At 34.5% G+C, this 27,999-nt stretch overlaps 4 protein-coding genes and 1 long non-coding RNA gene across 6 annotated transcripts in view; 2 read left to right on the forward strand and 3 right to left on the reverse strand.

Annotated features, from left to right (window-relative positions):
- Positions 1–27,999, reverse strand: part of LOC132130933 (calcium channel flower homolog) — a 364,794-nt gene that overhangs the window by 309,761 nt on the left and 27,034 nt on the right. The window lies entirely within an intron of this gene.
- LOC132130136 (cyclin-G2-like) lies at positions 1,204–6,291 on the forward strand. The gene is made up of 8 exons (XM_059541802.1): positions 1,204–1,339; positions 2,110–2,249; positions 2,449–2,586; positions 2,669–2,919; positions 3,166–3,244; positions 3,339–3,437; positions 3,753–3,955; positions 5,572–6,291. Exons 2-8 carry the CDS (start codon positions 2,145–2,147, stop codon positions 5,687–5,689), a joined length of 993 nt encoding a protein of 330 aa, XP_059397785.1. The 5' UTR covers positions 1,204–1,339; positions 2,110–2,144; the 3' UTR covers positions 5,690–6,291.
- On the reverse strand, positions 9,045–13,077 carry LOC132130669 (uncharacterized). The gene is made up of 3 exons (XR_009428755.1): positions 12,702–13,077; positions 10,440–10,539; positions 9,045–9,121 (listed from the first exon to the last, which is right to left on the reverse strand). It is a non-coding gene; the product is annotated as an uncharacterized LOC132130669 (long non-coding RNA).
- Positions 17,215–20,403, reverse strand: LOC132130215 (proteinase-activated receptor 3-like). Its single transcript, XM_059541918.1, has 2 exons — positions 20,221–20,403; positions 17,215–18,779 (listed from the first exon to the last, which is right to left on the reverse strand). The coding sequence occupies exons 1-2, from the start codon at positions 20,282–20,284 to the stop codon at positions 17,704–17,706; spliced, it is 1,140 nt and encodes a 379-aa protein (XP_059397901.1). The 5' UTR covers positions 20,285–20,403; the 3' UTR covers positions 17,215–17,703.
- On the forward strand, positions 22,564–27,924 carry wdr38 (WD repeat domain 38). 2 transcript variants are annotated; one of them, XM_059541920.1, is made up of 10 exons: positions 22,564–22,612; positions 23,314–23,387; positions 23,531–23,651; positions 24,585–24,701; positions 24,861–24,958; positions 26,018–26,098; positions 26,164–26,286; positions 27,053–27,205; positions 27,283–27,330; positions 27,409–27,924. In XM_059541920.1, exons 2-10 carry the CDS (start codon positions 23,319–23,321, stop codon positions 27,583–27,585), a joined length of 987 nt encoding a protein of 328 aa, XP_059397903.1. In that variant the 5' UTR covers positions 22,564–22,612; positions 23,314–23,318; the 3' UTR covers positions 27,586–27,924. The 2 variants fall into 2 exon arrangements, with proteins under 2 accessions (XP_059397903.1, XP_059397902.1); XM_059541919.1 differs by lacking the exon at positions 22,564–22,612 and having other exon boundaries at positions 23,045–23,387.

Here is a 27,999-nt window from a genome sequence, read left to right on the forward strand (position 1 = left end):
AGAGAGAGACATGAAAAGGCATGTATGGGCAAAAACAATGTTTTATTTTTTTATTTACCAATTTTTAGGTTTCAGGCTATTTTTAGACAAACTTTGTACAAAGATGATTCTCAACTATGTTATGAAATAAATAACAGAATGATTTGATATACTATAGTACTTTATGGAATACGTGCATAAAATATACATACATTTGTATTCCCATTGTATACAATGTATCTATAAATTTAATCTAACTTGCATATGAATGTGTTCTTGGGGCAAGCCATAATGAAAATGGTAGTATAATAATGGAATTAATAACTTAACCAAAACGAATATCTCATATTCCATAGCAATATTTATCCATATTTTCTTTCCCTGTTTAGTTTTCCCAAAATGCCTGATTTAACACGCTATTTGTCCTCTACATAAGACATGAATAAAAATTATACCCAGTTTCCTAACATTGTAAAAGTAATTTCAATTTGAAACCCCATAATATTTTTGAGATGTTTATGACAAAAAAAACGTGAAAATTAGGAAGATTTAAATGATAATTAGAAAATACTATTGTATTTCTCTAAGAGGGCAAGATTTGATCTTTCTGTCAATAGAATTCATATTTAAAACTTAACTTTAAAACCCGGGGACATATAAGTTCTCAGAAACTTCACTAAAATATAATGACCTCTACAGAGGACAAACGTCTATGTAGGATCCCAGGAGGATATTCAACTAAAATGTTAAAACTACAAACGAAACGTTTATTGAATATAGAGTATAAAAATAAAGGTTTAATAGGAAAACATAGAAACTTAATCACAAAATCCACATCTGAGAAAGGAATGCATTTGCTCTACATTTTATAACCCTGGGCAACGCTGTCTGTCACAACAACACCCAGCAACAACCAATCAGAGAGAAGGGCGGGCTGTCGATTCGCTAGCCATTCGTCGGCGTCTACATGAAAACCAGCAGCCAATGAGAACCCAGAATTTTGGGCGGACTATTTGAATGCTGCATCTTCGAGCGATCCGGTTGGTCCGTTAGACTGTCAATATTTCAATACACAGAACGCTTTAAAACTACGCTTTTATGTTTTAATAACATTATATATATGAAACCGTTATGGCATAACGTTAACACAATATAAAACACACTCAATTACACACTGAAATGGTAAGAGTAGCCGTTCTAAAACGAACAAAACTATCTAAACAAAGCGACTTACGTTTCCTACGTGACAGGCCCTGGGGGCGGAGCCACACTCAACATCAACAAAAGGAAAAGAGAAGCAGCGAAAACAGACGAAAGATTCTCGGATACACAAACACAATATGTCCTTTTAACATACTTGGTAATGTACCTTTATTTGTCTTTAATAACCTTCTTTAAGATATTGAGGTTCTTTAAAAACTTCTGCCTAGATTAACGGTCACCGTTATGGTCGTATATCTTTTTTTTCCTGAAAATGGGCTTGATGTTTTCTTATGCTGGCATTTATGGACTAACGTTATATTTTAGACTAAGTAACGTTAATCTGATCTGTATATTTTATGACATTTTATCGATAGTTTGTGTATGTCACTAATGGAAATTATATTTATTTTACTGGAATGACCGAATCCTTGTTATTTTTGGTCGTCTTTGATGTCTACTTTCGAGACCAGTAACGTTAACTGACATTTAAGCTATAATTTTAAATGAATTTCCGTTAAACCGATAGATCTGTTGAATGTTTCAGCTCCCGTTTTATAATACTGCAATTTACAAAAACGTTTATAATTTAATGTCGAAAACAAACTGTAGAGGAGATTTAAACCCCTCCCCCTCTGTTCGAGGTATTTTCCAGCTTAAGGATCAACGGGACTCCACTGGATGACATTTAATTTCGATTGTTATAACCTTATAATTTTGGTCAATGAGTTTTAAAAACGTCGATTTCACATTTATTTGTCCATCTCAGTCGGAATGTGTCAGATTTATTTGTTTGGATGTTCTGTAAGAAGGCGTTAACCAGCGAAACCCGACACCGAGGCTCAGCTGAGAGGAGGGGGCTTGGCTAAACCTTGACCTACCGCCCTCTGGACGCAATTTACTAAACCTTTTTTATGCCTTTTTCTAAAGGTGTTTTGACAACTTGAAACACACAAAGTGAAAATATGGAGGCCATCAAACTGATGAAGGAGCTGAAGAGCAATTTGGATCAGGAGGTTCATTATCTGCCAAAGGAAACTGGTCTCAGTTTGATCGAATCCACACAAGAGGTAAACAAACTCCTGTGAAAATACATATGCAAGCTTTATTTGATAACATATTTAACAGTTCTGGAATTTTGCACTGCATTTCTGTACATTGCATACTGTAAAAAATTTTTTTTAGAATGTACAAAATAATATTTGGATCCAAATGGCAAAATGTGTCACAGTTTTAAACTTCAAGTGTAAAATTTCTCCTCATTCACAGAATGGTACTGGAGTTACAGCCAAATGTCGAGATGCTCGAGTGGAAGATCTCTGGAGCTTGACCAGTTTCTTCGGTTACAGCACTCAGACCTTTGTACTAGCCATTAACCTGCTGGACAGGTTTATAGCTATGATGAAGGTAATCAATTAGTTCGAAGTCAATCCATCTGATTATTAGGTATTACAACACGTTATAACGGATCGCTTGTGTGTTCCTAAAGGTTCAGCCCAGATATTTGGCATGCATCAGCATCGGTTGCCTTCACATCGCCGCCCGAGTGACCGAAGAAGAGTGCAAGGTTTCATCAAGCCATGAACTCATTCGCATCAGCCAGTGCAAGTTCACCGTTTCAGACCTCAATCGAATGGAGAAGATAATTTCGGAGAAACTCAACTTCCAATTGAAAGCCGTCACAGCCTTAACATTCCTGCATTTGTACCATGCCATTGCACTTTCACACACGTCCAATAGGTAAGAACAAGTGGCATTGTCAAACTTCAGAGCCACAAACTTTAACATGCAGGCTTGGCATTTGAAACTTTGTCTTGTGAAGCTTGCAAGTGGACTTTGAGCATTCTGCTGTATATGGGTGACCTTGATGGCAGTCATGCAATAGAAACTAGGAGATTAAATTCTGACTAGATGCAATGGCTTTTTCAGTGACAAACAGCTGGGCTAATAAAATCTCACTAATGCATTAATTATTCTTCTTTACAGAAAAGACGTTCTGAATCTTGACAAGCTGGAAGCCCAGCTGAAAGCCTGCCTATGCAGAATTGTTTTCTCCAAAGCAAAAGTAAGAACAACTTACTTAACAACAGACAGATTCATGAAACAAGGTAGATGGAAATTTAAATTATGATGTATTGTATCTCTCTCTCTCTTTTTAGCCTTCTGTGCTTGCTTTGTCACTGTTGATGCTTGAGATTGAGGCCTTACAGTCTGTGGACCTGCTAGAAATTGCCCAGCGCATACAAACACACCTGAAGGTAAGATTTCATGAGTAGATCAACATTTTTTACATGCCCTGAACATAAATAAAAACCTTTTAAAATTAGGTTAAATGTCACAGACTGCTCTGTTTGGTTCAAAGTCAAGCAGAACTAGTTTAATCTGATAATTTGTAACCAAAACGATTAAAAAAAACTATACCTTTAGTTTCAGCAGCAGAATCCAAAGCTCTTAACCCAGTCTTGTCGCCGACAGGCCATTGGTTTACATGTGTCGTCCCGTCCGAAATGAAGCTGGCTCTATGCCCTGTTCTTGTGCAAGCAGGTGTCTAATGCAGCAGTGTCCGTTTGCAGATCTCGAAGGCTGACCTGGCGCACTGGCGAGGTCTGGTAGAACAGTGCATGAGGGAATACTCCTCTCCAGAATGTGCCAAACCTGACCACAAGAAACTGGTGTGGATCGTCTCACGGAGGACAGCACAGAACCTGCACAGCATCTACCGCAGCGTCCCCGAGCTGCCCACCATCCCAGAGGATGCGTGGGACGAGAGCGAGAGGTAAACACAGCTCACCTGAGGAAAAACACCAATGTTAGGATGTCACACTCGTACTAAACAGACAATAGAGGAAGAAGAGAAAGGAATATTCTGGGTTTAACCGCATAAAGATGATTTTAGCCAGGCTTTGATTACCACAGAAATTCGTTTCATTCAGTTTGTGAAAAACAAATCAGTTAGGTTTGCAATGGGATTTCCACGGGGACAAATGTACAAGTCAAAATGAAAATAATGTTGAAAACTAGAGGATAATAAATTAGATGAAAAACTTAAAACTTATTTTATTTCAGTTTGTTTAAATACTGAAATTATTAAAACTGAAATAAAGCTAAATAGAAAATTATAATACACATGACTAAGATTAAACCGTACTTAAAATGATAATGAAAACAGAAATTAAAAATAACTACTTCTACAAGAGTATATAATTAAAATTAAAATAACATCGATACCTAGAATATTCTTTTATAAACTCATAAGAAACTAACCAAAACTAAATCAGTCATATCGCTCACATTACAGTGATTATATTTTCATATTCTACTGATAACAACTAAAATATCAGGAAATAGCAGGAAACAAACTGACATGTCTTAACCTTGGCATTTACTGACACACACACACCACTTACATCAGCACCTCGTCAGCACAGCGGCCCACCCAGCGTTACACTATCAGGTGTCCTTATAGTGCTACTTGATAACTACAAATAGTTAGTCATGTCCTAGCAACCAACACAGCTGATTACAAGCTGACAATCCAGACAGGACGTACTGCTTTGAGATGTGTAATGGGTTAGATATGCAAACGTCACACTAGGCGCAGCAGTGGAATGTGGGTAGTGTATAATGACTGTGTATTTACAAACAGGTCACAGGTTGAGCAGCATCACCTGTGAGTAAGAGAAGGGTGTGCGAGGTGGGGTCTGATGGACAAAAGCACAAAACAAGATCTGACAGTGTTTTTCTTTTCCCATTACAACACTGAGTAATATTCCAGGTTAACCACATACAAGATTTCATTTAAGCTTCATTACCACAGATAATAATATAGACTCATCATTCAGTTTGTGGGGGAGCAAATGAATAAATCTAACTATAATATAATTTTTTATTTGAAATAAAGCTGAAATAAAAACAAATTTTAGATGAAGAAAAAAAAATGTACTGAAATTGAGAAATGCTGCCTTTGCAACTAACTGAAATTAAATAATTAAAATTATAAAAAGTACTAAAATTACTAAAACTAAAAAATAAATAATTTAACCAATAGAAATAGAAAACGTAAAAATAAAATAAAAAAGGACACAAATTTAAGTACTGTGTCATTTTTAAGTACTAAAATGACAAACCGAAAATGCAGAAGTATAAAAAAAATAAGTTTAATTTCTAAAATGACTAACTAAAATACAATACATTTTACAAACAGAAATAAAAGCTAAAACGGTTTAGTAAAATGACTACAACTAAAAATAAATAGAAATATTAAATGCTAAAACAACACTGAAACTCAGTATTCTTTTATGAACTTGCAAGTCCCTAACCAAAGTGACAAATAAATAATAGTCAGAATGAGAGTGCATCTGACAGTTTTTTTTTTCTTTTCTTTTTTGACAGTGAGGATTCAAGTGAAGACCTGAGCTCTGGGGAAGAGAGTCTGAGCAGCTCACTGGGCAGCGATGCCGAGGGACACTACTTCCCCTCCAACTTCCGCTCCCGTGCCCGCAGACAGTAATACGCTCTAACCCACTCGTCAAGGAGCACAACCGCCAACGGAGATGTGTCCTCCACCAGCCAATGATATGAGCGGCTTCCTTGTCATCTTCCAAGATGATGCAGATCACAGACCTCTTCTGGCTGGAAACCTAATAGTTATACAGCAAGGTGCCATTGTGCCTGGGTTCAATGAAACCACCGAGTCCAAAATATCAGAATTGTATTTTAAAACTCTTCTTTTATGGCTTTACAGAAAGCCTGTCCAGATACTGTAAACATTTCTCATGATTACTTGTGTTAAGCTCAAAGTAAAATAATTCAGCCTGCACAACACTGGCAGCTAAAAACTAAAAAAAAAAGTAGCATAGCGTTTGTAGAAGTTGGTGCATGTTTGGATTTGTCAACATTCCAGGTGGCTCAATATGACATATCCAAGGTACACTAGACTCTAATAGACAACTTGAGACTTGTACTTTGGTGCTTTGCACAGTTTTGTAATATGATTGTAAGTGCGTGACAACTGAGAAAGCTGCGTGTCAGCAGGTCATATAGTTAGAGATTTAATGTGGTGCACATTGTTGGATTGTTTATTTTTCGTGTGTGTATGTGAGTGTGATGATGTTAACCGATGCCGATGTATGAAGACAAAAACTGTATGCTGAAAATGTGCAACAACAAAAAAAGCCTAAAAACCTTATAAAATGTAAAAATGTCAATATAAAAAAAAAATGTAAATTTGTATAATGTAAAAAAAAAAAATGCATATACGTCCTGTATAGCATCTTGTAGATATTAACTTATTGTTATTTTTGTCACGGTAATATTTAAAAAAAAAAATTCACAATTAAAAAAGCTATTTTCAAATTCTCTCAGTCTCCGGTTTTGCTTAGTCGGGTTATTCTGAATCAGTTTTCTGTTCCCAAGTGCTTCCCTCAACTATTCCACACAAGCAGAAAATGGCAAACAGCAGATGTTGTAAACGCCTCACTGCCGCAGGATACTTTACACAGCAATAGTAAGACAAAGCAGTGGCTTCATCACGCAAGAGCCTTCGTCAACCACAACGTCATGTTATCAGCTGATTTAAATGCATTCAAATGACCAGTGCATGATGCAATTCTGCCCAGTGTGATGAGGTTTCACATTTTCCCCAAAAAGAGGAACTCCTTCTTATGAGAAACCAACAACTAGTGCATGTCTATTCAGTCAAAGGCTGGAAACAATCTTTCTGTTGCCTTTTAGTAGGAACAGCTGAGCAAAATGCCATCAAATACCATAGGATCGATTTCATTATACATAATGCACTACATACTGATTAAGTTTTGAATGTAAACACCAGAAAAACCACAAAGCAAGCATTTGAAGATGTTTTCGGATATGGATTTGAAAGCTAAGGTAAAAAACTTTGACAACCATTGAGATATTGAAGTCTTAATGCCTAATTTTTCTCTATAGCCATTATACAATTTATGTAAACTCATAAATGAAGTGAGAAAAGCAAGCAGAAAGCAACTATGCTAAAGACAACAAACATGCTCTAATCAGTCCAAACAGTAAGTATTAGTTATATATTATAAACACCAAATATTTGTGCAGTTCCTCACACACACACTACTGGCTCGAGTTTCTCGTTCAAACACATCTGTACAGTACCCAAACATTCCACACCACGCTAAAAGTAGGTCACTTGCCTTGCAGCATTCCTTCTTTTGAGTCTGACTTTTAGAAGCCCAACCGAGATTTCTTGGTTCACATTAAATGCTCCATGAACTCCATCTCTGCATCTGCTGCGTGTTTTGGTCACATATAAATGTGCATTTTTATCATATAGCAAACAATTTCCATACTTGTAATGAGAAGTACTTATAAACCATTGTACTGTGATCACATGACAACCCAGCAATCCCACTTTACCCAATGTCGCATTCGATGCACCATAATCATATATGAATATGAATTATATGAATTTCAATAGTTATGGTTTTGTCAGCTCTTTTAAAGAAGCATTAAATGCAAAATTGGGTATGCTTTCACTAATGTAATTATTTCAGTGAAAACAGTTGAAAGGCTGTAAAAGCATCCTGACCTGCAGCAGGCACATTCAGTCTCTTCTGAGCCCTCGAGGCGTCTCTTGTGGGACAGCTGAAGGTCTAGGTGTAGATCAGACTCTCTTTGGGACTAAAAAGCTTCTGAATGGATCCCGGAGACTGACAGGTGTGAGTGACCTAAAAATTAAGATGCAAACATTAGACATTTCAAAAAATGTGTTTTATACAAAGTGGCACTTATTACAGGCCAAAATGCCCTAGAAGCTCAACAGCACTATAGTGAATGTTCAAAACTAAGTCCTTATAAGATTCAATCTAATTCCAAACCAGTAACTATATCACAAGTTGTCCGGAGCTGTTTGAAGACTTTCTTACTCACATTATTGCATTCAAAAAATGTAAAAAAACAAAAACACATTTAGTTTTTTTTTGCAGACAAAGCATTACAGTCAAAGATGCCTGCCCAGCCTATTTACATTACAAAACATGCATGAAAAATACATTTTACTTTGACCAATACAAATACCACCATTACATGATTTGATAATCCACAGCTGGTGCACATTTCCAGGTAACATTCAAACCGACAGGCTGATGATGCACTGCTATTTTCTTTGGATAAAAGCCTCAGCAAAATACATAATCTCAAATTATGAAGCGTAACCAAACAGAAACTGTTGCTCCTACACCCATCCCCTGGTGAGCAAAAGAGATATTAAAAACATCAAAAACATTCAAAATCCTAACCTTAAACCTTCTAACAGTAGTGAAAAAAATAGAATACAATGGCACTTAATGATTACGCTATTGTATACAATTGTATTTGCGTACACAAAGATAGCCCAAAGATTACCACAGTAATACCATGGTAGTGAAGGAAATGTTCCACAGAATTAAACACCAGGGCCCGTATTCATAAAGAATCTTAATGCACAAAGTAGCTCCTAGTAACAAAATTCTAAGAAAATTCTTAGAAATGTGGGCGTTTACTCTTAAAATTAAAGAAAAAATCCTAGTAAAGAAAAAAGTAATTCAGAAAGCATCTTAACCCTTAAAAGAGGTCTTAAGGTCAAACTTGTTAGGAGCACAGACGAGGACTTTTAAGAGGCTTAAGAGTTTCTTGAGTTTTCTGAGAGGATTCTTAGAATCTTTATGAATACGGGCCAGATCTCTAGTTACACTGATAGTGATTAACAGCTCTTGTAAAGAATAATAAAAAAGGTGTGTGTGTATATATATAAGCTCTGAGGGATTGCCTGGAAAAACCACAGGGTGAATCACACTCCAATCAACTCCTTCAGACTAATATCTGAGCCAATCCCTCAATTACTCAGGTATTTGGCGAGTATCACTCAGGCTGCAGTCCTTCTGATCCAGAACAACAGGAGATTACCATCAGATCTCTGCATTGAGGACGTGACAAAGATTAATAACAAACTGAGATCCACACAGAGAAGAATAACAAAAGTGTTAAACTAAAGAATGTTCATTAAATAGACAAATCTGAAATAAATAATAATGGTAAATTCAGCTTAAATCTTTATTCACCCAATAATTTTAACATTTAATTCCTTGAAAGATACTAAAATACTTACATTTCAAATGCCGAGTAATGATAATAATAATTTGAACACTACTACTAATAAATCATATTACTATTGTTATTTTTACAGCTATTATTATTAAAATTTTAGCATTACCTCGTTTTACTACAAATAACAATAGGTATTAATAATAATTAGATAAAATTAAAACACTTACAAAAAAATACAGACACTTAAAAATAATAATAGCATTTTATAATGTTATCTAATAAATAAGTCTTGGTATTATGAACTGAAAAATTATTTAATAATAAACACTATTATAAATAAATAACAAAACAACAACAATATAATAAAAATAGTATAATATAGACCTAAAAATAAATAATTTGATTTTATAATATTTTCTAATTATTATTATCAAATCGTATTATTATGAACAAATAATAGGATTTAATAATAACAATAATTAGATAATATAATAATAGGTCTAATAATATAATAATTATTTTTAGGTCTCGATGTTATTCTGTTATTCTTATATTGTTGTTATTAATAAAAAGATTTAATATTAAGTCTTACCTCATTTTTATTAAATCTTTTTATTGTTAGTTTTATCAGATTGTTATTAAATCATAAAATTTGCTAAGTTAAATATAAAAATGATAATATTATCTTTTTATATTATTAAGTGGCCTCTCTTCACCTGACATTTTACAGTTAACCCTCTAGCAGATGCTTTTATCCAGAGACTTATAAATGAGAAGCATTACAGGAGCCAATATTACTCAAAATACACAATGCCAAATCAAAAGCATAAGCAAGATTACCATGCAAGCTGGTGTAGAGAAAAAGAGAAAGAGAGGAAGAATTGATTGTAAATGTGTGTTACAGGAAGCACATTTGTTAACGGTTGTGGATTAGTTGAGTGTTCGCAGAAGAGGTCATCACCTGCATATTATTTATTTCAAATCTCAGTAACATCCACTTTTGATTGTTGAATTAATCATGCATGAGTAATAAACACTGCAGACTAAACCCTTGCATGCTGGTTTGGCTATCGAAGCGAACAAAATGTTCACAGTGCACTCTAATAAGGTGCTAGATGTTTATGGAGGACTCAGTTCTATATAGTAAATCCATAATTAAGTTTTGTCCAATAATAAGTCTGCTTTACCCCTATGTCTTTAAGCTCCGCCCCTGTTCTGTTTCTGTTCAGTCATGGCGACTTAACACTGAAGTACATGTCGGAATCCTCCTCAAGGAACTTCTGCAGTCTGAAAGAGAACAGAATGTCACAAACCTGTTACATCATCATACACTGCGTCATCAGCTCACCAGACACACTTATTGACCCACAAATATGCTCTTTAAGAAGAATCTGGTTTGACTGATCATAAACTTGGGAGTCAGGAGTGGAAACTGAAGCTTTCATGTATGGTTTGTGGTTGTCGTGAATGCAATCTGGAAATTCACTTATTGCATTACATATATTTTGTTGCAATAAACAGCCTCTAGAGGTACTTTGTATTTCTGACAAATGTGTTTCACAAATGCACCGCAGTTCCTTTCAAACACGGGACTTGAATCACATAAGGTTACATTTTGAAAGCTCATTTTAAGTGGACTGGCTCTGTCCTGTTTGAAAAAGAACCATTAAAACACTATTTTCAGTACCTTCAGAAACTATCTGATAATGTTCAAGACAAACTGTAATTTAACTTATTAAAAAAAAAAAAACATTTACAACTAGCTTCAAATAAATAAAGTACTAATACAGGGTTTCTCAAACTGGAGTTTATGAGCTAAAGTACAGCAAAAAAATTATTAAATTTAAGAAAATAGTTAAAATGAATAATTTTAAAATAAGTCACATAAAATAAAACCATTACTACAAATCGATTAAATGTTTTTTACATTATTTTCCATGTCATGCAATCATCATTATTAACTAAAACTAAAAAATACTTTGTTAATTTAAATTAAGCTGAAGATAAATATTACAGCAAAATATTTTTACAATTTTTTTTTACTTAAACAACATTTTTTAAATGTTGCCTTGGATACTAACTTACAATAAGTTGAAATTCTAAACTTGAAAAATAAAAACTGAATCTAATTATAAATATAAAAAAAGAAAATGACAAAAAAAAAAATAGTAAAATTACAAAAACTAAAATAAATATAAAATAAAAGCTGAATAACTAAAATAAACATGTAAATAAAGAAAAAAAATCAAATATTAAAATAACAATGAAATAACATTGATATAATAACCATTAACCAACATCTGAGAACCGTGAACGTGTTGTTAAATTAATAAAATATTAACTTAAAGTCTCAGGTGATACTTTAGGAACATATTTCAATCAAAGGGGTTAATCTGAAAATGTTTGGGAATCCCTGCACTATGGCAAAGTGTTTGAAAGTTGACCATAAACGGACATGAGGGTGAGTAAATGAAGATTTCTGGGTAAGCCATTCTCACAAGTAAAAAAAGCTGATTAATATGTCGACATATAAACATCTGTTATTATATATGTCTGGGTACTGGATGAACTCAAAGAACATTTCGTAGAGGAAGATGATATGATGATGATGATGGAGTCGTGTACTCTGAGCTCTAAGTACAAGATAACAGTCAGTGAAGCACATATTGTTCTTGAACACACTTTTTTTTAACTATGACGTTAAATAATGATTGCACTAAATTGGTTTTCATTAGTGATTACTATTGTTTGAGTTTTATTGGTAGATGCACACACACTACCAATAACACAATACTCTTTAATACTTGTGCATCGAGTCTTCCCAAGTGTAAGGTTTGTTCTCAGCCAGATTTCACCAACAATCTCCATATTGGCCGAGCTAATATGATTTGATAGCTCCATTCAAATCATAGACAAAAGGTTGAGAGTCCAGGACAAAACTGAACATCACTGAACTGTTGCACCACACTGTGGAAGTCTGTGGAAATGCAACTGAAACAGCAATTACATTTCCTAAAGATTTAAGAACAGGGTTTGTAGAGTTTTTAAAATTACTGTTTTTTTTTTTTTGGTTGGGGGGGGGGCATTAAATCGTAAAGTAAATCTCAGCTTTAAGCTCAGAGTCATTTAAGTGCAAAAGTTTTAAATACTCAAGACATTTTTAATATATGCATATTTATTGACACTAATTAGGAATATGAATACTTAATCATAAGTCGATCAATATTCAATTTTACCGCAGTGATAATGTTTTAAAGAAATTAAGCTTATCCATGCATCGTCATTGCATAACTCTACTTAATGATAACAAGCAGTTTTACAATTATACATTTAGGTACGTTATATGCAAATACAGTTAATGTTTGTGGTAAACACAATTGCATTGTATTTCCGTGCATTATATTTATTATCAGGACGGACTGTAATTATCATTATGTGTCTCGTCTCACCAGTCAAGCGTTGACAGCGAACACGCCTCTGTAACTATGCTTCGGCTTTACTTCAGGAGGTCCGTCCAGGTAAAGATGTGGGAAAAACTGGTTAGGGAATATGCTGCCCATAGTGCTGAAGTCCCGAAGGCCCTGAATATCAGACAAGCCCTGGCATGTTCTCGCGTGTCCGAGTGTCCACGTGCGCTCTGATAGGTGCCATGATTCAGTCCGGTTAGAATGTCGTTCTAAGATCGAAATATGTCGAGATGGTCGTTATAATAAAGACGAGCACTGGAAATGTTAGCACGCATTTATGGAAACAAGTAGCTGGCAGGCGACCGCGTAAGCGCTAAAAAAAAAAAAACGCGTCCACGCCGCTGGCGTCACACACATCAGCTGATTGATTGTGAGGGAAGCCGGAAACTAGACGAGAAGATTCAAATCACCCGCCACCGGAAATCTTTTCAAAATAAAAGCGTTTTAAAATTAAAAATAATAATATTAATAATTATTTTAAAAAAGCTCTCTAATATGTATATATTAGACAAAGCGGTGCAAAACTTTTTTTTAAACGGAAACGTGCATTGAAAACACTGATCTATAATAGACATAATATAGATCAGTGGTTGAACACCAGAAGGCCAATCTTTGTGTTCTTTTTGAAGAAATTTCGGAGCCTGATGAAATATATACATAATTATATACATAATTATAAATTATGTGTTTAATACTGCAAAATACGCTCGGTTTTTATGGTCACTTATCTTGCGTTCAGAATAAAAGAGAACATCTCAATCAAGTGAAGAGATTTGTGGAAACTGTGGTTCCTAATTATTGTGATCCTTGCATTTCAGGATAAAAAAACACATTTCAGGTGAAAGATAATCCACTTCTTAACTCAGAGACTGTATTATGATCTATATGACCTTATTATTTGTATTGTGAGTATTAGGCTTACAATTCTTGCTGTTGTGCTGTTTTATTGTAATATTTAACATTATATAATCAGAGGAGTATAAAAGTTTTTGAAAGTGTCACTCCACAATACAATAGCAAACTATAGTATTTTTATATGGACCAGAAGACATTGCAATTACTAAATTATATTTAGACAGACTTAAAGAAGTTCCAGATCTGTGCTCTTATTATTTCAGTTATTTTGCTTTTAATGTAAATAATCATGTGCAAACAGTATACTTGCTCTTGTGAAATTATTTTGATGTCAATTACATTGTGTTAGCTGTCTCTTTAATACTGTGTAGTTTGTAAACATATTTCATTTTTGACACACCCACCAAAAAAACCTTGTTTCACACGATTTCTAGGAAACATGTCATTCAAACCGGAAACCACAGCAAAATGTTACACACCAGTTTGAGTTTGAACCTAGCCCAAATGGAATAATTTTAGAAATAAAAAAGTGCATAAATAAACAATTAAGTAAATAAAAAAGAAAGAAAATATAAATAAAGAAACAAATAAATGAGTGAACAAATAAGTAAATAAACAAATAAATAAAATATAAATTTTATGAATATGAATATAATATCATGAATATGAATAAGAAACAAATAAACAAATAAAGAAACCATAAAAAAAGACAAAATAAATAAATATCAATAAATACAAATATCAATAAAAACAAATCAATGAAATAATGAATGAATGATATGCTAATAAGAGAGTGAAGTGACATTCAGCCAAGTATGGTGACGCATACTCAGAATTTGTTCTCTGCATTTAACCCATCCGAAATGCACACACACAGAGCAGTGAACACACACACACACTGTGAGCACACACCCAGAGCAGTGGGCAGCCATTTATGCTGCGGCGCCCAGGGAGCAGTTGGGGGTTCAATGCCTTGCTCAAGGGCACCTAAGTCGTGGTATTGAAGGTGGAGAGAGAACTGTACATGCACTCCCCCCACCCACAATTCCTGCCGGCCCGGGACTCAAACTCACAACCTTTCGATTGGGAGTCCGACTCTCAAACCATTAGGCCACGACTTCCCTTAATAAAATAAACAAACAAACAAATACATAAATAAATATGAATGAAGAAATAAATAGTAAATAAATAATCAATTAATAAATAATGACACTATATCCCTCCATGTCTTGTAATTTCCTGATAATGTTTCAAATATTAATTGTGAATTTAAGAAGTTGTGGGCCTATGTGTATTTTGCCTTCCCCTGTACATCTTTATGTTTTACACTTGTTTATTGGTTCTCATCTTATATACATATTCTCAGCAACAACAACAACAAAACAAATTTTTAAGGATCTTGGATGCTTTTCATAAGGCAACCAAATTCACCAAAATACAAAACCTCAGCCTAAATTCAAATTAATTTGAACATTTCTTAATCGTTATTTCCTATAGCTCTCTATAAAAAGCTTGATTCTGCAGAGTAAAAAAAAAAAAACCAAGACCAGGCCAAATACAACCTTCTCCATATCTAACACTTCTGCATTTGGATATTTTCCAAAGTTTGCCATTGCACATAATAGATTCTAATAGATTCATTCATTTCTGTGTGTTAACAATGACAATAGACAGATAAACACTTTCTTTCTTTCCCATTTTCCTCACCAGTCTTCCTCTTCCTCTTTCCTGGAATGTTACACTTCTGAGACCATAGAAGTTGTCAAGACAGTGAGATGTGTGTGTGTTCATGTAAAGCGTTTGAGTGAATGCATCTGCATTTCACCTCAAGCACAGACTGGGTACAGTGATTTGTATTCCACCTAAAAAGACAAGTCAGAACAGGACAAGTCATGAAAATGAAACAAGGAAGAAAAGAAAGTTCAAAAAGGGAGAATAGCAAACAAGAGAACAGTCTAATCATGTGCAACACATAAATTATTTTTATGGCTATCAGTCATCTCATGGCTTTCACCCGGATTAAACTATAGATTAATGTGTAATCTAGTTGCATCTCACAATTAAATAAAAGAATAAGTTCACCCAAAAAGGAAACGATGTTAAAAATTGTATCACCCTCAGGCCATCCAAGATAAAGATGAGTTTCTTTCGTTATGGGAACAGATTTGGAGTAATGTAGCATCACATCACTTGCTCAGCAATAGATCCTTTTTCAGTGAATGGGTACCGTCAGAACGAGAGCCCAAACAGCTGATAAAAACAACACAATAATCCATAAGTAATCCACACCACTCCAGTCCATCAGTTAACATCTTGTGAAGTGAAAAGATGCATGTTTGTCATAAAGAAATATATAATTAAAGCATTTTTCACTTCTGGCCAAATAATAGTAACGCTTCCTGTTGAAAAAGCCCATCCCCTGTTGTTTAGAACTGTTTTTGCTTGTAAACACTGCTTGATCTGTGCATATTTCTCTCCGAGATGACTTTTTCATTAGTGAATGCATGGATAGAGGACTTGATGTTGATTACTGTGATGTTTTTATCAGCTGTTTGGACTCTGACGGCGCCCATTCACTGCAGAGGATCCATTGGTGAACAACTGATGTAATGCTAAACTTCTCCAAATCCATACTGATGAGGAAACACACTCATCTACATCTCCTGAGGATGAGTAAAGTTTCAACTTATTTTCATTTTTGGGTGAACTATTCCTTTAACCCCTTAAGTGTCACTGGCCCACCGGTGGGCCCAAACCCATTATTTAAAACCGTAATATTCTATGCTAAACCTAAACTAATCTTGACAAACTATATATCATTGGAGACCTTAGAGATTGTATTTTTCATATTTGACCACTGTTTTATATTTAAAATTATGTAGTGACAGTAATTCATTAATTTGTGACAAGAAAATTTAGCAAAAAAAAAAAAAAACACACCAAGTTGGCTTTGTTACAAAAAGCTGATACATACACATACAATCACGAAAGTATTTATTTTTTATTTTTTTGGCTGCCAATAATTCAGACAAAACATCTTTTCTAGTTTTTATCAAAAACTTTGAGAATAAATTGAATATGTATATTTGTATATGTATGATTGATGTTGCAAGTATTCAGTAAACAATGTAATGCATGTCAATTTCATGTATGATCATACATGAAATAAACTTTTTTTTGGGAAGTTTCTGTAACAACACTCTAGTAGCTATGTTTGATGTGATATCAATGTCAAATTTGGAACACAACTTCTTTAGACTTAATGCTTTTCATTTGACATGAAATTAAATTCAACACATATTTTTTTTTTTATAAAATATAAATAAATATTAAATTACTTATTTTATTACAACAAACTTAAACACCTATAACTTTTTTGTTTTAAATTTCATTCAACTTCTTTGACATGTACAAGAAACTTCCAAGTGTGTTTTTATAAACGAGCCCAAAATTAGGTTTATATTCCAAACCGTTCCAGAATTACATTAATTTGAATCCATCTTGCATGTTGTATGATGAATCAAATCCAAAGAAAAATAAAGAGAAAAACCACTGGACCTTCATCAGGTAGATTGCATATTTAATATGAACATCTGTCATGATAAAGGTTCATTGAACCAAAATATAAGACAGGCACGACTTTTGTTTTATTTGTTTTAATGACTATATTAATGCTGTGCTTTAAAATCATGCGAGTTTAAATAAAGGCATTATAGTACAACATTTGGATTCTCTATACAAATAAGGATAACATATACAGACAAACTTTGCCTTGGTCAACAAGGCTTTATGTAACATTCAAAACACACAGTCCAGGCAGTATATTACATCCTTTTCTTTCAGGGCCATTCAAATGACTCTCCATTTGTATTCAGTATAAAAGATCCTGCTCCTGTCCAACCGATTCTGGCTTGAACTGCAACTATTAGTTCTCCTCGTGGCACTTCACATATTAAAAACTTTAAATCTAGAACAAAGAGGTTCAGAAACAAAATCGAAACCAAAAAACCTTGATTCTAGAAATCTCCTTTTAGAATAATATAGTCAACATGAAAACCACATTTGACTGAATCCAGTTTCAAAGATTAGGGAAGTTAAATGGGTGGCACTCTACACATTTCATGTTGATTTACGCAGAAAGGCTAAGCGCATGTCCTTTGCGTGTAAGGAAGTAGCGTTTGGTTCCGACAGTCCTGGACATGAGCACGAACAGATACGGATCCAGAGCACTATGCAAGCAACACAGACACACAGCCACACTGAAGTAGATGTAAAAACTCTCTGTAAAGCCGATAGACAGCAGAACATAATGCACGAAATGAAGGCAGCTGCTCGGGCCAAAGCACAAAACGAAGATAATGAAGTTAAACGTGCTAGCTCTGATATAAAGAGCCCAGTCTTGGTGTGAACGGTTCAGGTGCCAGATGATAGAAGTGTAACATGTCACTGTCACCACTAGAGGCAGGAAAAAACCTACACAGGTCAAGCCTAAGTTATAATAGATAAGCCATTGGTAGTTACTTAAACCAGCAGGGAGAACGTCGTGGCATGTGATTATTCCGAGATCTGTGACGAGGTAGCTTTGTTGCACTAGGAATTCCGGCAGAAGGGCGATGATAAATATGGTCCAGACGGTTAAACAACCCCATGTGGTCAATGAACGCTTCGGCAAGCTCTTATAAAGGAAAGGATGCACCACAGCTAGGTAGCGTTTGATGCTAATGCATGCTAGTGTGAAAGCAGAGCAGTAAAGGTTTCCGTAAAAACAGGCGGTTGTGATACGACAAGCGGTTTCGCCGAATATCCAATGGTTTCCGCTGAGATGATAGTGCACCTTCAGCAGCAGGCTGAACAACAGCAGCAAGTCGGACGCTGCCAAGCTACAGTACAAAATAGCCGAAGAAATGGCCCGCACTTTGGTTCCAACGGAAACCAAGATGGCGATATTGGCTGGAATGCCGACAACGACGGCTATGATGTAGATGGCTGGGATGAACCTATTGCTCAGAGGTCCTTGGAGGTAGTTTGCCGTGTTGTTGCTTCGTAACTTGACTTCAACATCAACGGCGGATGGGCGGATGTTTGTTTGTGGGTCTGTTGTTTCGTTTGGAGGAGGAGGTACAATGATTGGGATGGCGTCTCCTTGAAAGGTCCTCGGGTTGGCGATGACAGTGCTGTTTCGTTTGCTCTTCCTGGCCCTCTTTCCTGTAAGTGGACATAGAGGAAAGTTAGACATAGGTTTATATATACAATACAATACAATACAATACAATGTTTATTTATATAGCACATTTAATACAACCAAAGTCGACCAACGTGCTTCACAGAGTATGCAAAACAAGTCAACAAGTTCATCAACAATAAAACGCAAACTATAAAACACACACTGTAAAATTGATGAGGTTCACTAAAATAAAGAATCACTGCACAGCAAAAATTCATGCTGTTGAAGAAATAACATAAATATATGTCATTAAATGCCAAGGTGAAGAAATATATACACAACATATACACATATATATATGTGTGTGTGTGTGTGTGTGTGTGTGTGTAGTATGCAAATATTATATTACCACAACTAAATTAAATGCATGTTGCTAGGTAAGATTTCTAATTTATTGATTTAAGTAAACCATTTTAGTTGCAAACATAGTTTTGCTAAGTTTTTTTTTACTTAATTATGATGATCATTTACATCAGCTTAATATTGCATGTAATTTACTTTTTTGTGGGTTTTTTATTTTTATTTTTAGTTGCAGTTATAATAAAATTAATAAAATTGTCTTGATAACTTCGAAAGTTGAGCAGTGGGTTTCTAGTTCCCAGCATGCTTTCCATAGGACTGGATAAATATTGTAATTGAGTATTATTTAGTTTTTATATATACATGGTTCACATTGATCCATCTCAAACTATTTTAAATCATATTTAAACTATGTGTGTATAAATATATTCACATGCATGAACTAATATTTAAGTGAGCTGCAAAATATTTTTGAAAAAAAAAAAATCTTTTCATCTTAAAAAATATGCATATACTTTTAAAAAGAACTTCTGTTGTGTTTAATACTACTTAAAATTTGAATATTTAATATTAACATATTAATATATTCACAAAATATAAACAAATATTGTTTTTTTTACTGTCAAACGTTTTACTGTAGTTGATCAAATCTGTTTGATTATAGATTATTTCAGAGGAATATTCTTTAAAAGTGTTTCTTTAGGGAAAAAATGATCCTATTCACGATAATTGCAAAATGTATTTATTTATTTTTAATAAGACCTGCTGTTGTGTCTTATAGCCTACAGCTTAAAATTGTCAACAGAATATTAATATTTATAAAATAACAAAACTATCAAATGTTTTACTGACGTTGATCAAATCTGAAATGATTTCACTGAGAAACAAGTCTTGAGGAAAAAAATAGGCCTAAACTTCCACTCAGTTTAATTCATTTCTAATTCAGCTTAATTATTTGCGCAAAATGCTTCTTTCAGATTTAATTCTGTATTTGTTATGGTGTTGAATTGTCAGTTTCTTTCATCACTGATGGTAGGCTACAACAGGAAATTTGCTATACAGAGGAATGAACTGTTTGAAGTGAAACGAGTTTAAACACATTTAACATATTAATTCGCTTACCTTTAGCCTGGTTCGCGTTTAGAAGAATTAAAGTTATCAAAACGACAAGAACAATTTTCCCCATGACTGAGAAACACGTCTAGTAGGGTCCGTTCAAAACAAGAGAAGTCTCCACACGGTTTATCTGTGAGTGGAATCCAAATAAAGGGCGTAAAGACACAAGAGCTGACTGCGATCCCTTCTCTCTCTCTCTCTCTCTCTCTCTCTCTCTCTCTCTCTCTCTCTCTCTCTCTCTCTTTCTCTCTGGAGAATAGCGGTAACGTTCCAAACAGATGACATCATCATCGCCCCCTCTTTTGAACCCCTTTCAGCCTTTGACATCATAATTACTTCTTTTACTTTATACTTTATCCGCCTAAAGTCTTAAAGGTGACATTCATAGTTTTTATTTATTTATTGCTCACTTGGTTGCCAAATGATACTTGGAAATGAAAAAAAAAACTAAGACCTGTTGGTCTATCAGTAATTTCTGTTTCGTTTTATAACAAATATCTTGTTGTAAGTTTAACCATTGTATGAAGGAAAGGAAATGACTGTAGTTGAGAGATAAAATAAAAATAAAAATAGGCTACATTTATGATCTTTTAATCTAACACCATCTGGACATCTGTGTTTCACTTCCCATCCAACCCGCAGTGCATTCTCTTTATTTGTAGGTTACTGCGTTGCAGTCTGCAAGAGTTCTCCATGACACAGTATCAGATCGAATATGAATAATAAAAACATGAGTGATGATTTCCTGTTTATATAAATGATGAACTCGTACCTATAAGTAGGCCAATCTAGGAAAACATGCATTCTTAAACACCCACACATATCCGCGCACACACACACACACACTTTTGATTTGATAACAGCCATATTACCTTTTTACATATTTTACATTGTGCTACTTTGTGCTAGAGTAAAACATATATTATACACATAATATTGCACCAAAAGAGCTTGAGGTTATCTACAAAAGAGATGGGATGCATTTTCTGCTCTCTTTTAAAGGAACAGTTCACCCAAAAGTTTGCTCATTATAGGACCAGTGGATCCTCTGCAGTGAATGGGTGCCATCAGAATAAGAATTGATAAAAACAGCTGATAAAAACTTCACATTAATTCACAAGTAATCCACATGAATACAGTCCATTAATTAACATCCCGTGAAGTAAAAAGCTACATGTTTATAAGCCATAATAAAAACATTTTAACTCTAAACCATCGACTCGGGATAAAATATGAGTCTTTAACCCATAATAACACTTCATCTTGAAGAAGTCCATCCACAGTTGTCCTCTCAAATTTGCTTAGAACTGTTTTCACTTGTAAACAATACTTGATTTGTGTATTTCTTTCCTGATTCAGACAAATGTCTTTTTCACTGGAAAAAAGTGATTATGTGTTTTAGTCTGAAGTAATGGTTTGATGTAAAAAATTATCGTGATGGATTTGTTTCTTACAAACATGCAGCTTTTCTCTTTACAAGACGTTAACTGATGGACTGGAGTGGTGTGGATTACTTGTAGATTTTTGTGATGTTTTTATCAGCTGTTTTTATCAACTGTGTTTATCAGCTCTCATTCTGACGGCACCCATTCACTAGGGGATCCACTGGTGACGAGCAAGTGATGTAATGCTACATTTCTCCAAATCTGATGGAGAAACATACTCATCTACATTTTGGATTGCCGGGGGGTAAATTTTCAACTATTTTTAATTTTTGAGTGAAATATTCCTTTATAAGCTGATAAGATGATACATTGTTATCTTATGCACGATTTTAGGATTGTTTTTTGTCCCCAAACAGCTAGAAACTGTTTTTTTTCTCTCTCTAAAAAGCATATGCATAACTATGGGTGACTTCAGATCTTGTTTTTAAAACTGCTGGGTTTCTGTCAAAGTGATTTTTATTCAGTAAAGGTGAAAGGTGTCATTGTGTCCTGCATATGAGGACACATCGAATGACTAACACACATCTCCTGCTGTGAGCGAGCTGCGTGAAATTCATGCAAACAGCTATTAAACATCAACATGCAAACACCAACTAAACACCCTGCTGTTCAGAGTAAACATCTTGATAAAAAGCCTACTGATCTGGTGCGTCAGTTACTCTCTTGAACTGTGAGACTGGAACACAGATGTCTTCCTTATACAAACAGAGTACATCAGAAACAGACATGTGTGGAAAATTTGTGCCTGGGGGTGATTTCTCAAAAATACTTACATTTTTATGGGAAAAGTACGTGGTGTTCAAAAGTGACACTAGCACAAGAGGACTCCTGAAGGGTCACAGAGTGTGTTTACACATGCATGACCTGGTATTTAAACAGATATTGCACACACAACATGAAAAAACATGCATAGAGATGATGCATTTAACAGGACGGTGCCTAAATTCCTTACAGTATGTGAACATTTCTGAAGTTTGGGATTCTCAAACATAGACTTACTGAGAGGATTCTTAGAGAGTTCTCTCCTTTAGCCAAGAAACAATTGACATCTTGTCTTAAATCATATTGCTAATGTAATTTCTTAATAATATTTAATATGATAAGATATAAGTATATTATAATGTTTCATTTTATGTAATACAACTAATAGACTCAACCCCATGTAATTTCAAATCTGTATGCTGTGGAACAAAAAAAGGAGATTTAAGAAATTATTATTGTTATTATTATTATTATTAATATTATTATTTTCATACAATTGATGTCAGCGGCAACCAAAAGTGTTTTTTTATGCTATCAAACATTCTTCAGAATATTTTCTATTATGTTCTACAAAAGAAAGAAAGTCATACAAGTCTGAAACGACATGAAGGTAACTGATGCAGTGCTTAAAAAGTGCAACTGGCAGGTGAGCATTCACACTGAGCTAGTTAAAGACTTTTATAGTTAATTTTATAGTTAATGTCTAAACCAGGAGAAAAATCCCAATAAAGCGCAGGCGCAGCCCTCAGAAGTCTAGAGAGCGTCACTCTGGATACAGAAACAATCAAAACCCAAACAAATCTGAGCTGCAACACTAACTAGCAGCTATGCTTCTATTGAACATGTGTGGTTCATTATTACATTTCTGAAATGGCGATTGCTCATGAACAAGGAAACATGTGGCGACATCCCTCAGCAGACTTCAGCGTGTCCAAAATTAGGTATTATTCCAGACACAAAGGAGAGGTACGCGCTGATATTTTGTCTGTAGGCTTCTTAATTTTCCTTCTCTGTGTATTTAAATAATGCTTATATTTTAAATTGCCTATTTTTTTTATAATGTATAATGGATTAGGTGGATGTTGTGTTGTCGTCTGTGCGTGTCTCAGGTGAACTGCTGCGCGTTCTCACCTGACTGTCACGTTCTGCTCACGTGCTGTGATGACGCCAGACTGTACCTGTGGAGCGCCATCAGTGCAAAACACCTGGCCACATTCAGCGGACACTCAGGTATCGTTAAGCGCCTGGAATTCACTGCGGTAAATATATCAGAGTCGTAATAATTAACGTGGAAAGCTGTGCACATGCGTTTGTTGCTGCAGTATAAAGCAACTCGCCTTATATTCTCAACAGTCTTGCCAAGTCCGTGATTTTCCCACAGAATTGGGCTACTTTAACACTTATGCCGCGCTGGTGACCCTAACTCACAAAATATATCAATATATTACTCATACAGTAGTATCTTAGTGGAAATAGGATGCATAAACATGAAATCTGGCCCAGAACATCAGATTTGGAAAGTATGAAGATTATCAAATGCACAGTGCAAGAATCTTCTGTTCTGTTGCTGCTAAATGACATCAGGCCTGAATGAATAAAGTCACAAATTGGGACTAAACACCGAAAAAAAAAACAATTGGAAAACTTGGCTGTTTATTGGTAGATTAATACTTACCTCATATAGTGGTGCATGTTATCACAAAATGTGTTTCATGAATTGATGAAAATAAAAAATAAATAAATAAGCCTATCTTGATAAAATATTTACTGGAGTTAAATTATTATTTTATTTTTTGTTTAGAACATGTCCTGATGTATAAATATCAAAGTAAGTGTAGGCCTATCATAGTGAAGGAGTATTGTTTTATTAGCAGAGCTCAATAACAGGGAAAAGACTAAATCCAGAAACCAAGCTAGGGGTCAGTAAGTAGAAGCAATCCAGAACACAAACAAACAGATGCATAGAGCACAGAATCCAGAAAAACTGATTTAAAAACAAAAGACTACAATACAACACTTACAAAAGGGCAAAAATATACACAAGCATTAACGGGTCCATTCAGCGGTGCAATGTGGGTATGAAGTGTAGAATTGTATTTATTGTACGTGGGCACAAAGTTCAACCTTTTCTGTTTAATTATTTGTTTTGAAATAAACATGCAGGTCCTGTGAAATCCTGTGTTTTCTCTTCGGATGGTCAGCTGTTTGCGAGTGCGTCTCACGACCGTACGGTCAGAATCTGGAGCCGCTCCAGCACTGAATGCACACACATACTGACAGGTATTCATACTGAGTTCATTAGGACTCTGATTCACAGCTTCAGCAGTGGCAGCAGCAACATCTCATCAGCATCAACCTTTGTTCTGTTTCATAATCACCCTTACAATAACCATCGTTTCAGTCAAACATAACTTCATTTAACATGTTACTGCTTGTCAGCTCACAGCGGGAGTGTGGAGACGGTGAGCTTCAGTCCGGACGGTCAGAGGCTGGTTTCAGGTGGATGGGACAACAGAGTACTAATCTGGAGGGTTCAGGTGACAAACACACACGTCGCTTTACAGATCAGGAACTAATGTTTGAAACAAACACTTCCCTTTTCAAAAAGACTTCTGCAGAGAATAACGTAAATGGGGGACATTTGCATTCAACCAAACCAAACAAAACAAACACTTCCCTTTCAAAACAATGTTTCGAGAGGAAATAAATCTAAATTTTAGCCATTTTTAGTGTGAGAAAAATATTAAGCATGATATTATAAAGAAAATATTGTATATAAAATGTAATAATTTTAAATATTTATATAATTTTAAATGTTTATATTTGGATATATTACTTTGTTAATATATTACACTTCGTCTAATAAATATTATTTTCATTATTATGTTAATATTTTATTATGTATATATTTATTATACTTAGTAATTATTATATTTTATATTATTATTATATTTCATTTATTATACTTGATATTATAAAATATTTCATATCTACTCTTTTATATATTATTTTTATTAGTTTTATATATATATATATATATATATATATATATATATATATATATATAATATATATGTGTGTGTGTGTGATGTTCTTATTTATTTTCAAAATATATTTTGTTGCTTCTTTTAAAGCCGGTACAAATTAAAATATTATCTGAAAAATGATTTTATAAATGTATATATGTATAAATAATATGAATAATGTGATTGGTTTTAAAAATATAAAATTAAAATAAAAAATATACAAGCAACACATACATATATAATAACTGATTAATGATTTCTGACTAGAAAGAAAATGTTTAAATATTTTTGAGCATATCTATTTAATATCTAGCACATTTGACAGCTTTAAAAATACATTGAAAAAAATCCCATAGCATCCCCATCGAGGTTTGAAATCAAGGTATCATTCATATCCATAACACAAAAAATAGTTTTGAGGATACTGATGAACTTTAATACTCATAGTTAAGCTTTTTTTCATATCAGTAACCTTAAAAATGAACTGAAGACATAAATGGTGTAGTGTGTTTCTGTAGTAACAGGTGCATCTCATCAGTACTGTTTGTGTGGTGTTGTTTGATGTCTCAGAGCGGTGAGATGCTGGAGGATCTGCGGGGTCACACTGCAGCTGTCCAGAGCAGTGCCTTCTCATCAGACTCACAGAGTGTGGTATGAATCATCTTGTTTTGATCCGTTCAGCATGAGCTGTTTCACCTCCTCTCTCTGTCGTTCAGGCCACGGGCTCCTGGGATCGGACCGTGAGAGTCTGGAAACTTCTTGAGGAAAAAGAGGCTGTGACATTACAGGGGCACCTGGGAAACGTGGCTTGTCTCTGTTTCTCTGTCAGTGGGACGCTGGTGAGCTCACAAAGCTGATTTCTTATCGAGAGTGAAGAGAAAAAGATGTTTCTCCTGAAAGAATTTCTTCTGCTCACAGAGGTTGCATTTCAATTCAAAGAACTTTATTAATCCCAGGGGGAAATTGCTTTCCATGTTACAATTGTTCTCAAAAAGAAATAAAGAAAGAAAAAGATAAAAATGAATCAATATATACCCATCAATAAATTACAAATGAATAGAGACATACAAATAATAATAAAAGACTATACCTATAAAAACGGTAGTTTAGATCAAATGTTAAATTTATTAGGTGCAATAGAATGACAAATCTTGTGTATAATAAATCCAATGTGATAATGATAATTAATTACAGTAGTTGTATAGTATATATAGCACACTAATTTAGTATTGATAAATAAGCAATAATAATAAATTGTATTGCACATGAAAATCCCTTCTTGCACATAAATTGAAAATTCCATTGCACAAGAAAAATTGCACATGCATTACTCATAAATGTCCCAGCACTTATAGAAAGGAGTTATGCAGCATTATAATATAGATCTGGATAAAATATTATTACAATTTAAAATAAATAACCATTATTCAAATAGATAAGTTTTTTTACCATAATAATATGTCAACATTTGACTGTTTTTACTGTACTTTTGATCAAATAAATACAGTGTTGGTGAGCAAGAGAGACTTAAAAATCATAAAAAAATAAATAAAAAAAAACCTTTTGAATGCTAGTATATTTCTGAATGTGTCCTGTGTGTTTCAGGCCTCAGGCTCATGGGACGGCACAGTGCGTGTTTGGTCTCCGATGCATTACGCGTGTCTGTTTGTGTTGGGAGGTTGTGAGCGTGTTTGGGTCAGGAGTCTAGCTTTCTCCAGAGACGGACTGGTTTTAGCATCCATCGCTGAAGGCGACATGGTAAAACACACAACACACACACACTTATTCACACAGTCTGTGTGGCAATGCTTGATATTGATTGGTTTGTTTATCAGGTGAGGATCTGGGATGTGACCTCTGGAGTTTGTCTGAAGAGGCTGCAGGTGACTTGAGAACCTTTGATTAGTAACATATTTAGCACTACACAAGCTTCATGGCGTGTGTGTGTGTGTGTGTTTTAGGGTCACAAGGACTCGGCATATGGCTGTGTGTTCACTCCTGATGGGAAGCTTCTCACCAGCGGTTCTGAACAGCTGGATGTTGAAGACGAGAGAAGTGAGAGTTTAAACACAGAACAGGACAGGACAGTAAAGAGTGACCACGAGGACGACCAGGACATCGTGACCCATAGTGAATGAAAGCAGCTGTGGAACTTCATCCTGTTTTAATCTGATAATCTGAGTATTTATAAACTCAGACACACATGGCTGCAGTGAATGTTATGGGGCCTTCTGCATGTCTGAATGAACATGTTTATGAGATGAGCATCCATGAAAGCCACAATGTCCTAACTTTCAGTTTGGGTTCATAAGGTTAGAATCGTTTTGTGATTGTTGGCAGTTTGTATGCATTTTTTTTTTACTGTTTAGAAGGTAATCACCTTGTTTTTCACCTTGCAAAATTAAGCTGTTATCTGGCAATATGTGAGATTTCTGATCAACTATTTAATATTTTTACTGTAAACTAGTGTTTATGGTTGTGGTAATAAATGTAAATAATAAATAGCAGTTTGCAACATCAAGCAGCAAAACAGACTATTTTGGTACTGCATT

The sequence above is a fragment of the Carassius carassius genome, chromosome 47, assembly GCF_963082965.1.
Source record: "Carassius carassius chromosome 47, fCarCar2.1, whole genome shotgun sequence".
NCBI classification, from domain to species: Eukaryota; Metazoa; Chordata; class Actinopteri; order Cypriniformes; family Cyprinidae; genus Carassius; species Carassius carassius.